Source organism: Hyperolius riggenbachi, chromosome 1, assembly GCF_040937935.1.
Source record: "Hyperolius riggenbachi isolate aHypRig1 chromosome 1, aHypRig1.pri, whole genome shotgun sequence".
Classification (NCBI taxonomy): Eukaryota; Metazoa; Chordata; class Amphibia; order Anura; family Hyperoliidae; genus Hyperolius; species Hyperolius riggenbachi.
This window is the reverse complement of record NC_090646.1, coordinates 245354854-245369603: the sequence shown is the minus strand read 5'-3', so window position 1 is coordinate 245369603 and position 14750 is coordinate 245354854. Positions and strand designations below refer to the sequence as shown.

The following is a 14750-nucleotide window of genomic DNA, read 5'->3' as shown; positions in this document are numbered from 1 at the left end:
GTTTGGGTCGCTAGGAGGAGAGACTGAGACACTGGATTAATAAAGTCTAAAACCTCTGCTTGGTAAAATATGCAGGTATATGCCTGATTCAAGCTTTCTACTAGCCCAAGTGTCATCTGAAATATGGGAGCCATCTTTTTGTTGGTAACATTAGACGTTGGTTCACTGTACTCGGGGCATCGCTAAAGATCTGACTGGCCGGAACTTTTGCGATCACCATTGTGCCATTCGTTATCATCCGCCACAGCTGGTTTCAGACCAACATGGGCATGGGCCTTTAGAGCTTACACAATCTGTCCATCGTATTCAAAATCTGTTGGCTCTCATACTACATGGAGGTGGTAAAACGGGCCAGTGATCGGCCAATCAAAACTGGATGTGTGTATGCACCCTAGGTATCAGGTTAACATTGAAAATTATTTGAAACATAACCTGTTTCTGTGATGTAATTCTTGGATTAACAATAAAAAGACTTTCATCTTGGATGACACAGTGTGCTGAGGATGAGCAATAAGTTCACAGCTATTCCTATACCACTGGACTAGGAAATAGACTGAGCATGACTACATCTCTTCTGATGCTCTGTATGTAATTGTAAATAAGACCCAACTTCACTAAATGCCTCTGAAATCTTGCAGTCACATGACTGCTATGGAGGTTTCTTTTTAACCTTTTCTGGGCAACTATGAATGGACAGCATTCAAACTCAGCTGCAACTGTACGGCTTTCTAAAATTTCTTATACAAAATCATAATTTTGATAATAAATGTGCCCCATTTCCTCTCTTTCACACCTCCAAAGGGGGAAATCCTGGGATTTAATGCACACCCCTCCTGCTAAAGCCAACAACATTGGCTGTTTGACTGACAAGCATCCCAGAATCAATGACTGCATGACTAGGCAACCTCTGAGGTATCCTGGGACCATTACTGTCTGGGAAAGAACTCCTCCCTTATAGTGTAACTGTCGGGCATAAAATCAAAAATAAATTCTTTATTTGTATCTGGTAAAGAAGTAATGGGGATGCTAACCATGCTATCCAAAAGTTATAAATCACTCTTACTTTTCTTCTCCATAAAACAACATTCCCCAGTTTCCCTGGCTCTAATTTGGTATGTCTGCCATACAGAGGAAGTTGCAGGGCATGCTGGGTTGTCTTTTTTTGCTTCTTTACTTTCCCTTCGACTTAACTAATACAGCCTGATTGGCTGAAGCCTCTTTCCCTCCTGTTTTCCACTCCCACGCCTCTGTTCCTCTCTGATTGGCCAATATGTCTCATGCTGAGACAATGCACTTTCTATTGCAGAGCTGGGTGGGAGTGCCTGAAGACTGGGAGGAGGGCGGGCAATGCAAACACAATCAGGCAGAGGAGAGTAAGGGACAAAATTACATCAGGATTGGCTACAAGACAGACACACTTAAAATGGAGAATCCTACAAAGGATTTTCTCTTTTTTTTACTATAGAAAAATCACTAAAATCAAAACGAGGACAGTGCAATACATATGTTATGTAAGTAGAGCAAGTATTTATCTACTAGATTTTCTTCTGAGATAATATGGTTGACAGCTCCTCATTAAGATAAGGTACTAAGTTTAGCCTTATTTTTGACAACTACAATTACAAGATATACGTGCATGCGTGTAGGTGTGTTGGGGGTGGGGGTCCTGCATTGTATAAAGTGAATTCTCAGCTTGATCTGAGCATAAAATAAAATTGGAATTAGGTACAAGACATTAAATGGAACTTGTAGGATGCAGGCTACCGTGTCCATTCTCTAATAAGCAATGCTAGTTGACTGACTTCTGTGCTGATGCTTTGCCTCGAATACTCTAAGTCACCGGCCCAGAATGGAAATGCAGATCACTGCATGCTTGTTGCAGGTGTGTCACTTGGAAAAAATAAAGCCAAAAGTTCAACATGGCAGCCAGGCAACTGGCATTTTATTATGAGGGAATGAAGATGGCAGCCTCCATATTCCTTTCACCTCAGGTTCCCTTTAAGAGGGGTAGGCAAGAAAAATTCTGCCGATTATCTTTACTACTGGCATGTTCCAGGCACTGCATAATGCTGCCATCATTCTGTGAGGGGAATGATGTTGTCTTGCTTCAGCTAAGACAAGGTATGGCTATGTCTGTACTTTCTTTATCCCAGCCTTGCAAATGAAACTTATATTGCCTCTAGCACAGCTCATCTATAATGTTTCTTCCTCCAGGACAAAGCGCTGGAAATTAGTGCATTCAGCAAGCCCCAGTTTGGCTGTTTATATATAAAAAGAAAACAATCAGTCTACAAGCGAGAATAAAATAGTTCCCTTTTCTTTGATGTGAGCACAGCAGTGCGTGCAATTTGCTGTAACCTATTTCTGATGTTCCCCAGTTAGGCCCTTTAGGAGCAGAGTAAATATGAAATGCTCAACTTATTATATAAAAGTGACAAAAGTAATGACAGCACCAAGGAATAAAGAGGGGAGGAGGGAAAGCAAAGACAGAGAAGGTGCGAAGCAACTAGTTAGCTTCAGACAGAGCTATAAAGCATGACAAATCAATCTTCTCAGCAGTGATGGATCACGGAGCAGCATTATACGTTTTTTGACTTTTATATAGGAAACCATTAAAATATTACCATTAAACCCAGACACTAAGGAACTGGAAACACCCTAGGGCTAAGAATGTCAATATTCAACTGTGTTTTTCATTACTGAATTCTGCTACAGAGCTTTATAAAAGAATGATGGTAATGGGAATCTCGCTTGAGCTTATGTCATGTAAATGCATTTAATGAAACAGGCAAATCTAGAAAATACATCTACAGTATAATATCCCATTTCCATAAATAGTGAAGCCTATATGTGTTCTATTGAGTTTACTGAATTATGGAGAGTGTAATATTTCATACCGGAAAGAAAGCCTTTGAAAAACAACATTAAAAACGAGAGTTGATGGCTTCTATTTAAGAAAAAAAATTAAGTAGCATTATATAGCTTAAATGGGGATTTGGGTCTAAGCGCAATAACAGTCGGCTGATCCTGGATCCTAGTGCTGCTCAAATATGTCACTGTTCAGAAGGGATTCAGAAAGCCTCAAACTTTATTCAAATCAGTGAGCAAAAATGTGGGTAGTTTTTAGTTCTCTCTGGAGAGTATCTACAACAGCCAAAAGCACCATGTAGCCATTTGGAATTCACTTCCGAAACACATCCATCTCTCTCAAAACCTTTCAATTGTCAAGCTCACCCTAAAATAATAATTTTTCAGACTAGCATGCAATCTAATGTAAAAAAAAACCTGGTCAAAGTAGTGAGTTACTTTAGACCCTTGGTAAATAGAGGAGGTAGTGGTGGACTTACCTCCTCCAAGTAGACACACAACGACTGTAGTAAAGACAGTCAATTTATTTCATTTATGAACTTCAAATATGCAACGCGTTTCGCAGGTTTGTTACCGCTTCATAAGACAATAACACGGGAGCAATAGCATATGTGGTCAGTAGAAGAGCCAGGCACCTCTGTGAAGGTGCCTGGCTCTTCTACTGACCACATATGCTATTGCTCCGTTGTTATTACCTGATGAAGCGGGATCAAACCTGTGAAACGCGTTGCATATTTGGAGTTCATAAATAAAATATATTGACTGTCTTTACTACAGTCGTTGTGTGTCTACTTGGAGGAGGTAAGTCCACCACTACCTCCTCTATTTACCAATAATTTGTTTTTTTAAGCTCATTTAGCTTCTTTTTATCCTTTTGGCGCCTGTTCTCCTGCATAATATTGAGTCCACCCTGGGTGGAGGATTGAACCCCCTTTTTCTCATCTACAGAGAGCGACTTCTTATTCCTGAGTAGGGTCAGGAAAATCTCCCCACCTGCTTTCACAGTGGTTGCCTAATGGTAACCCTGGTTTGTGAGTAATAATATTTACTCTATCTAGTAACCAGTTTACCAGTACATATTACACTATTGGGGCTCTTGGTGTTCCTTGTTTTTACTTTAGACCCTGCACATTCTGGCAAAGCTAATGCAATATGCATTTGCTGTGCCATTTTAATTAGTCAACAGACAATTGGCAGACAGTATATAAGTGAGGTGTAACCTGGTCTAAGCACACACCTGTTTTTTCTTTGTATATTGTATGTTGCACATAAATTAAAGCTGGTTTGCACCATTTGCATGCATGATCACAATATGTGTGTCATCACTCAACAATTCATCTATACAATATTATAGTGTAAAAGCATACTGAAGAAGCCAGTTCCTTCATTTAGCTTACCCTTCTTTCAGAGCATTCTACAACATGTATGTCTCTTATTAAAGGGGAACTGTAGTGAAATTAGAGTAATAAAAATCGCTTATTTTTGTTTACAATATTCATTTATAAATTATTTATTCAGTGTTTGCCCATTGTAAAATCTTTCCTCACCCTGATTTACATGCTGAAATGTATCACAAGTGGGGACATCTTTAGTCCTTTCAGGTGCAGCTCTGTGGAATGTTAGTTACTGAGAAGTCTGAAGCCAGTGAAAATAATGCCTGGTCTCCCAGAATGCTCTGGAAAGAGGAATTATTCATAGCTAAACAGGCTAAGGACGGCCGAAAGATCACTGGGAGGGCGGGACTACATACCAGTATACAGCAATATGTAGATATAGAAGGGGTTTCTGATGCTGAAACCCGGAAAACATTACTGTAAAAGTGGGTATCCTGAGTAATTTACTGTATTCTACTATATGACATGACAGTTCTTCTTTAACCACTTGAGGACCATGGGCTTACATCCCCCTAGTGACCAGGCTATTTTTTACAATTTAGGCCATGCAACTCAGCACGCAAGTGATTTCACCCCCCCCCCCCTTTTCTGCCCACCAACAGAGCTTTCTTAACCACTTGAGGACCTAGCCTTTACCCCCCCCCCCCCTTAAGGACCAGCGCTGTTTTTTCAGATCTGTGCTGGGTGGGCTCTACAGCCCCCAGCACAGATCAAATGACAGGCAGAGCGACCAGATCGCCCCCCTTTTTTCCCCACTAGGGGGATGATGTGCTGGGGGGGTCTGATCGCTCCTGCATGCATGATTCCCCCTCTCCCTCTTCTCCCTCCCTGCCCGAGAGATAGGAGGCTGCACAGGAACGGATCTGTCCTGTGCAGCCTCTAACAGGCTCCCCGCTGTCATGTGACAGCGATCCCCGGCCGCTGATTGGCCGGGGATCGCTGATCTACTACAACGCTGCTACTGTAGCAGCGGTGTAAAAATGTAAACAAAGCGGATTATTTCCGCTTGTGTTTATATTAAGCCTGCGAGCCGCGATCGGCGGCCCGCAGGCTATTCACGGAGCCCCCCGCCGTGAAATGACAGGAAACAGCCGCTCGCGCGAGCGGCTGTTTCCTGATTAATTAGCCTGCAAGCGGCGACGCAGATCTGCGTCGCTCCTGCAGCTACCACTTTGCCGACGCGCGTTATGAGTGCGTGGTCGGCAAGTGGTTAAGGTAAGTTATGATCTCTGCTGGGGTGTTTGTTGTATTTTTTTAATTTAATTTAATTTTTTTTTAAATAAGTTTGAGCATTTTTTGTATTACTTTTTTTCCCACCCTCCCTTCCTCCCTCTCCCCGGCAGCCAATCTCAGCGATCACCTCTCATAAACATCAGCGTATGAGAGCCGATCGCTCTCTGTGCCTCCCAGGGGGACAGCTCTGTCACACGGCTGTTCCCAGTACAGCGCTGCCTTAGATTGCAGCACTGTGGCAAATGAAGAGAAAGATCCGCACCACCTTCAGAAAAGCTTAGTCTGTTTTATTGGAAAAAAACATACAAATTTAAAAAGAACTTTAAGGCAGGACAGTCCACTGTTTCGGGCTCCTGCCCATCTTCATGCTGCCTAGCAGAACTAGGCAGCATGAAGATGGGCAGGAGCCCGAAACAGTGGACTGTCCTGCCTTAAAGTTCTTTTTAAATTTGTATGTTTTTTTCCAATAAAACAGACTAAGCTTTTCTGAAGGTGGTGCGGATCTTTCTCTTCATTTGCCACAGTTTGAGTCCCATGGTGTCCGGGACTATTAGATCTGCACACCTGACCATCTGAAATTGATGGAAGCCAAGCAAGTGCGACTCCACACTCAAAATTAGATTGCAGCACTGTACATTGTAAATAGATGGCAGTTTCACCGTCTAACAATCTCCTAGCGGCAATCGCAATTCAAGCTTAGATGCGTGTGTATCGGTGCTTGCGATCTCCTGCAAAACCCCACCCCAGGACTTGACGCCAATTGGTGTTAGGTGGTTTGCGTGACGTGGTCGTTAGGTAGTTAAAATATTTCATATGCCATGATGGTTGAAATGCTTTTAATTTACTATTCCCTCTTTATTGCTTGGGCATTTATCTTTGTTTATACAACTATTATAGTTAACATCCAAGATGTCTGCTTGTTAGGTGAATACATACATCATATGGGAAAACAAATGCTCCAATAAATATCCATGTCATTATCTGGTGTTTACTGTCAACTCAAACCACAAAGGCAAAATCAAGTTTCATAAAGCAAACGTAGTTTTCATTAAAATCTGAACAGCAGCGTAATGTGCCATATACACACAGCAAACATACAAACACACATAAGGATTGTGGGCTTGGAACAGCAAAAATCCAGAGATTAATAAGGATCTACGGTATTAGCAAAGAACAAACAAAGCATGCAGCTAGTATTTATCAGTTATGCAAACTTATCCTTACTTTGCATACATAATCCGTCAGTGCAGTTCCTTGACTGTAAGGGCTGCCCATCACAGTCTTTTCCTCCATTCCTCGGAGAGGGGTTTGTACAGTCCCTGCGACGCCAATGTGTGCATTCTGTCCCGCAGGTGGACCACTTACTCCAGGCAGTCCATTCACCATCCTCTGAGAAGAAACACATTCAACCATATCAGAATAGTTCATAACTTAAACAACTTTGAGTTACTGATAGAAGAATTAAAAAGAATTACAATTTACTGTTATCAAGAATATATCACCAACTCCATCACATACAATATGTTGTTCTAAACTCAATAAACATACGTTTCACACTGCATATTTAAATGTACTTTCATCACTTCTTACAGGAGTATGGGTATAAATCTGTATAACACCTTAGCTATATTGTTATGCTAAGTCTTTTTTTAATTCAGCAACAGCAGAAACCCTGAGGTGCCTCGGCACACCCAGCTCCATGTCAGCCACTCCTGTTGATCATATGGAGGCACAGAAGGATCAGCAGCAGGGAGATAGGCGTGATTAAAAGTAGGTGAATGCTACCTAGACAACAGGCCTAATGCATAATAGATACCATTAAAGAAATTCTGGCATTTCTCAAACAATTGCCATACCTAGTGCTGCTGTTTCAGAAAAATTCCCTAAGGAAAAGTGTCCATGTCATGCCACCCTGACATTCCTCTAAAAAGCATGGAGCGGGCAGCAGAGTGAACTGCTTTTACTCTCCAGCTCCTTCCTGTGATGCTGAGGAATTAACTCTTTGTGGCCAGCACTGTAGCTTAGCTTTATTGTTAACACGTTGTTGCTGTTGCTGCACTGTCCACAAACAGTTAATCTCTTTCCAGCACAGTGTGGCGGTGGGCAGAGTCACTTGATTTGTTCGCACAGGTAAAGACTGAATGGTGACCCCTCACTATTTCATGTAGGTTATAGTGCAGCAAGGATAGGATTCTGGACAGTGTTCCATCCAGTTGTCCCAACAAAAAAGGGAAGCTGCAGGAGTGAACCAGGTACTTTCAATATATTTATTACAAAAAGAGCAGACATGCAATGGACAAAATAATAGGTATTGTTAGTTATTACAAGTTTACTGCAATCTGCATTAAAATGGGAGGCTGATCTAGAGCTTTAAAGTGAAAATAAGTTCATAAGATAAACAATTTGTATTTATCCTCCTACTCTGACTTTTTTTTTTAGATATCCCATGGCATGGTTTTATTTTATATTTAAACATCTACAAAGTAGATTGAATATTGTATTGTCCCTGCTGAATGGCAGTCTATTAAAGTCCCAGAGTTAAAATTCATGAACTATTGATCTTTGTCTCTCTCCTCTGCCCCCAGAAGTTGTATTCTGTCAGAAATCTTTTATGGCTGTAATTTGCTTATAAGTGAGGCTTACTATATTACCGGCAAGGGAAAAGACAGGAGCTGTCACTTGCATGTCTGAAAATTAACTCTTTCAGGCAGCAAAATAAAAAAGGTAAAACAGCATGGTTATTAATATGTTTTGCACTGCACATACACATGTTTATTTCATCATGTCACATGTCGCCTCAGGTACACTTTAACGTTCCATGGAAGTCCCAGTGAAAGGAAATAATGGATTATTTCCCCAATGGATTGTCTTGACAGCGATGAAATACAAAAAAATTTATTATTTTATTATTTTTGTTATTATTTTATTATTTTTGTTATTATTTTGGATAGCGTGGAAAATGGGCTCGATTCACAAAGCGGTTCTAACCCAGTTAGAGACTTTAGGCGTGATAACCATTGCACCACGCTGGTGAAAAGCCAGTTTAGGCGTGATAAGTTTAGGCATGATAAGTTTAGGTGTGATAAGTTTAGGCATGATAAGTTTAGGCGTGATAAGTTTAGGTGTGATAAGTTTAGGCGTGATAAGTTTAAGCACCAACTGGGTTAGCACCGCAGTGCACAGCTGATCAAAAGTTTTGCGCTAGCAAAGTCTGGTGCACTTCGCATAGAGTTTAATGGCGCTGCTTTGCGTGCTGGACTTTGCGCGCAATCTAAACGTATCTAAACTTATCACGCCTAAACTTATCATGCCTAAACTTATCATGCTTAAACTTATCACGCCTAAACTGGCTTTTCACCAGCGTGGTGCAATGGTTATCACGCCTAAAGTCTCTAACTGGGTTAGCACCGCTTTGTGAATCGAGCTCATTTTCCACGCTATCAAAAATAATAACAACAATAAAGAAATACGTAATATATCTTTAACTGACCATGGTCATGTAAAGTACAGATTCAAGTAAACATACTCCTGAGTGAACCCCCAGTATATTTGTCCATTAGTCTAAGGGCCCGTTTCCACTAACAAGTGATGCGAGTGCGGCTACTTAGCCGCATCGCATCACTTCCGCTGGCATTCTCATCACTTCCGCATCTCCCGATGCAGAAGTGTATGGAGGGGCGGTGGGCGGGTGTGGCTATGTAGCTGCATGGCATCGCTTCTAGTGGAAACTACCCTTAGCAAAGCAGTTGACCTCACTATACAATAGCTATACATGAAGCAGTAACAGTGTCTGCTCTTAAGAGAAATGAAAACAAGATGGGTTGAAAAGTTTTAAACATCACAACCTGCACAGGCACTAGCAATAGAGATGCTGCATGTGTTTGCAAGTTGCATGGCCATATAGTGGAAAGCTTCTTGGTACATAAAGTGATTTATAGTGCACTTTACTCTGGGACGTAACATGTTTGTCACAGTGATCCTGTAAGATACTCATTTCATTGAATATAGTGTAGCATGGGTCTCCCTTCTATCACCATTAGTTGCTGTAGTGTAGTAGACGCAGGTTGTTACCTGGGCACAGCGTAGTGCAGCTTATTTTCTGAACATTTTGCCCATCACAAACAGCTCCACCATTAAGTGGTACAGGATTTGTACACATTCTTGTCCGTTTCTGGAAGCCTTTTCCACAGCGATTACTGCATGTAGACCACTCCGTCCATGTGGACCATCCACCATTCACTATTAATAACAAAAACAGAAAAACATTAAACACAAATCCGGGAATATCTGAGCTTGTCCTTATATTAAGATTTGTATAACTGAACAGTGAGTGTGGTTTTATGATGCATTATTGCCGGCATTGCAGTATAACTGTAAGCACGGGACAATTCATTGAGACTGCAGGGATGACATCTCGTCATCTAGGTGGTGTCAGTTCTGCTTCGGAATACGGCCAGAAGAGATCTATTTATGTCTATGGCCGGCTCAATTCAAGCTCCAGCATATTTAGAGACATTGTGGAAACAGATCTTACTTTGATTTCTTTAAAAGTAATACTAATAATAAAAGCTGAAAATAACTGTGATTGGTCTGCCCATGATAAAGATACATTACTTCACACTGCTTCACATTACAAACTATTCTGCTGCTATCCTGACATTCCACCAATTTGGGGTAATAAACATCTTCCAGAGCTTCAGTGAAAAAACGTGGAAATCATCTTCTGGATAATCAATCTTTTCAATCTGTGCAAGGTCATGTCAAATCCTGTACTCAGCCTCAATGTCATCTTGGTTTGCCAAGCAGCTTCTATTTAGATATTTTCTATTACCTTACACAATATCAGCTCAGTTTCAGGTCAGTGCAGATATACAAAATAAACCATCTTTTCCTCTCTATTAAAAGATATATATAATTTCCCCGATTGTGTTTACCTTCACCTTTACACAGAGCATATCTGAGGGGGAAAAACTTATTCAGATATCACTTTTGTCACCTGTAATATTCCCAAACCACTGGTGTAGGGATCACCATAACAGCCATTGCGGCTGCTATGGGGCCATGGCCAAGGGCGGGCTGGTGGTCTCGACTGGCAATAAAGAGGTCCGCTGCAGAGTAAATGAGTGGAGTGTTGCAAAGAAATGATATACCTCTCCGGGCTCCATCAATGACTTACTTTCCTGGCAACACCCTTGTATCCATGTGTCCGCTATGATTACAACACCCTTTCTCATCATGAGAAAGGGTGTTGTAATCATAGCGGACGCATGAGTAAGGTATATTGTCGGTGTAACCCAGAGAGGTAAGTCACTTTCCTCCAGCACTCTCCTCACTCTGTATGTGGGGGCTAATCTGACTACCTATACTAGGGGATAATCTGGCTACCTATATTGGGGGGATACCTATACTTGGAGACTAATCGGGCTACCTATACTTGGAGCCTAATAGACTAATCTGGCTTCTATATACCATATATACTCGCATATAAGATGCCCCACGTATAAGCCAAGGTGATCACTTTTCCCTCAGAAACAAGGAAAAAGTGATTGACTCACATATAAGCCCTCTCCACAGTATATCCCTCTCCACAGTAGCCAGCTGTGCCCTCAGTGCAAGTCAGCCTCCCTCCCCATAGCTAGATGTGGATGATACAGCTGTGTCTCAAGTCGCCACTAGATGGTGTCATAGATATGAGGTATAGCGATTGCCACACAGGAAGAATCTCGATCATTGAACAGCTGACAATGCTGCTTGCAAGTTCTGCTTCATAAGCCGGGGACACAGGTAGTCTTGAGCAGCGCACTCTTCACGCCATGTTACAGTGGATGGGGGGCAAGGACACAGCAGGAAGACAGCTGACAAGAGCAGGATCACTAGTGCTCAATCCTTACGCTCCTCTGCCAGTACCAAAACCTGTTCCACCCTCCGTTCTGCTCCACTGACTCACATATAAGCCAAGGGGGTAACTTTTCAGCACATTTTTTGTGCTGAAAAATAAGCTTAATCTTGAGTGTATAAGGTGTATATATATATATTTATTTATTTATTTTTGGGGGTGTGGGGAAACCAAAATGTTGATAAGGGTAATCACATATCAAAGCAGCCCAGTCAGATCAACTCGTCAGATTTATCTGACGAATGTGCGGAGCGCCGAAATGCGTCATGACGTTGGAGGCACGCTCTGAGTAGGACCCATTCATCCCCTTGTGAGTTACGAGTCCCGGACAATGGACACTGCACCACTGGTGGCCACAGGTGGATTACAAGAGTTTCACAGGGATACTGAGTTGGGCTGCTTTGATATGCGATTATTTTACCGTTATCTTGTGAGTATAACTTGTATTTTACAAATAAACCTTTATTGATGTCACTACACTATGGAGAACTCTATCTTCATTTAGATCTCCTGCATTCCCCATCCCCAAAGAGCTGCACTTTGTATTTGTGTTCGAGATTGGATTTATTATCCTGGGGTGTGTTTACACTGGCTGGAGCACAATATACTTTACACATAATGTGTAGTGAACTGGAAAGTGGTACAAATGACCTTTTTATCAAGTTCATTGTGCATATTGGCCACTAAGCCCAACAGATCAGCATATCCAAGATACATTTTTAGCTTTGGATCAGGCTACACTAGATACAATCTAACTAATGTCCAATCAACCAATGGAAAAATTGAAATACTGCTCAGTGTCATGTACAGGCTACAGCTGTCGCATACATGGATCTTCGCTGGCCAGTCACTTTGGCACAGGGTAAGCTGAATGATGGCTCAAACTGCTGCCGTTTAAATTCTGGGAGGCGTTAATTACTATCCCTCCTCCGAATTGTAGCAGCTTAGAGGGAGGAGTAATTCAGGATCCGGCGTCGGCGATTGATGCCACCCGAATTACACTTCTGCGCGAACATAGACATAATGTCTATGACGGCGCCCAGGTCAGGCGCAGCACGGGGAAGAGTGCACACCGAATTGACCTGCTTCACAGCTGTCTATACAGACAAATCTTTGACAGCATGTTTCCGTGCCCAGGCTCGTATATTTTACTCCTCAAAATGAGTCAGTGTCTTACCATACACAATGACGGTAGCTGTTGTACTTCTTCTTTTGGCCACAATGTTTTTGGCAACGCACGTATAATTGGCAGTGTCTGAGAGCCTCGCTTGTTTGATGATGAGGTTGTGATCAATTGTAATGTAAAAATTCCGATCTTCCACTGGATCAATGATATCCTCATTTTTCAGCCACTCCACCTATAAAAATAAAGCAGTGAAAATATATTATCGCTAACTTGTTGTTTATTTTGAGACGTATCTGTGTAAATGAGTTTTATTGCACATGTTTCACTTGGGGAAGATATCCAATTCTGGACACAATTTAATGATCAGTGTGCGTGTCATAGCAGAGCTAAATGCCTCTTGGCTCTGAAAAGTGGCCAAAGAGCACTGGTGAGCAGAAATCCATAAACGGCTTCTTCAGTCTTGTCATGAGCCATTAATAATAAGCCAGTGTCCTGAAGTAGATTGATACCAGCAGCAGAAATAAAGGCAGAACAAATAGATGTAAAGCTCCCATGTCATAAATAAATATCACTCCTTTCCTCAAATTGGTTAATTTTATGTATTATCTGCTGACTGAGCTGTCTGACACATCAGCTGCTATCTGAAACGGTTCTATCTATGTAAATTGCTACCTAAAGAGAATGTTTTAGTATTAGCAATAGATGAAGCTATTAATCTAAAGTGCAAAGAGTAATAAAAACAAGGAACAAGCAGGATGCTTACTTGGCTAATGAGAACATTCGTTCACATTTATTTCTGGTATGCTTCATGTAGAGTTTTATGAAGTCTTTTGCTGCACATGCTGACAGTGTAAAGGCATGCCTGGCTCAATATTTTTACCTTCTTATTTCTGTTAGTTACATGGCATTGTACCTATTTGGCATATTATACAGTAAGTGTTTGTGTGAGTTCATTAAAGCATATCTGAAGTGAGAGATATGGAGGTTGCCCTATTTATTTCCTTTTAAACCATGCAAATTGCCTGGCTGTCCCGATTTTCATCTGCCTTTAACACTTGACAAGATACAGAACATTTATATTGCGCTTTTCTCCTGGCGGACTCAAAGTACCAGAGCTGCAGCCACTAGGATGCGCTCTATAGGCAGTAGCAGTGTTAGGGAGTCTTGCCCAAGGTCTCCTACTGAAATAGGTTCTGGCTTACAAAACAGGAAGAGCTGAGATTCAAACCCTGAACTCCTGCGTCAGAGGCAGAGCCCTTAACCAGTACACTATCCAGCCACTACCAGTTTACTTTAGCCACATACCCTGAACAAGCATGCAGATCAGCTGCTTCTGACTGAAGTCTGACTGGATTAGCCGCATGCTTGTTTGAGGTGTGTGATCCAGTCCCTACTCCAGCCAAAGAGATAAGCAGGGCTGCCAGGCAACTGGTATTGTTTAAGAGGAAATATGGCAGCCTCCATATCCTTCTCACTTTATGTGCCCTTTGATACCTCCCCTACCTCCAGGCACAGACTGGGTGGGGCACAATGAGGCATTTTTTATTCCCAAGGCAAGTGCACCTAAGCAATATACCGTAGTCTACAAAAATATATTTGAGACATTTGGAAAGTTTGTCTAGATGCTAGACTGATTTTTCTTGTTATGTGCAAAAAAAATGGCCCATCTGCCTGCCACTTGCGCTAGTATACAGACAGATGCTGCCCCGCACCTGTGCACCTGTCACTGTGTGTGTGTGCTCCTTGGGTGTATTGAAGCCTGTGTTGCCTGTGTTGCCTGCATTTGCCGCCGTATGGGCGGCAAATGCTTGGGCTTTAAGAGGAGCACACACAGTGTCAGATGTCACAGAGTGTCAGATGCACAGGGGCGGGCTGGCCGACATCTGTCTATGTACCAGCCAGAGGGGCAAGTAGAAGAGCCGTTTTTTCATGCACCACCCTGTATGACAGCTTCCATATTTATCTTAAGATGGGTATACTTTAAATAGTAGGAATTGTGTACACATATCCATGTTATGTGATCTTTAATGCTGTAAGACTTGCCATACCAGTGGCTACTGAAGAATATGGTATAAACTTCGGAAGCTGACACTGGACTGTCTATGCCTAACGTTACAGTAGAGTAAGTTCCTTGGTGTATAACATATGGGGTGTCATATGCTGTGTTATATAGTACTTGCTGAACGCTGCATTTCAGTCAGTATGTTTTATGTGAATGAACGTGATGGATGTT

At 41.9% G+C, this 14750-nt stretch overlaps 1 protein-coding gene across 6 annotated transcripts in view; it reads right to left on the bottom strand.

Annotated features, from left to right (window-relative positions):
* Positions 1 to 14750, bottom strand: part of UNC5C (unc-5 netrin receptor C) — a 534770-nt gene that overhangs the window by 96474 nt on the left and 423546 nt on the right. For all 6 annotated transcript variants that reach the window (XM_068232277.1, XM_068232283.1, XM_068232291.1 and 3 more), the window contains 3 exons: positions 12569 to 12749; positions 9567 to 9734; positions 6720 to 6884 (listed from right to left, as the gene is read on the bottom strand). In XM_068232277.1, the coding sequence (XP_068088378.1) occupies positions 6720 to 6884; positions 9567 to 9734; positions 12569 to 12749 (514 nt within the window). The remainder of the gene's footprint in view (positions 1 to 6719; positions 6885 to 9566; positions 9735 to 12568; positions 12750 to 14750) is intronic.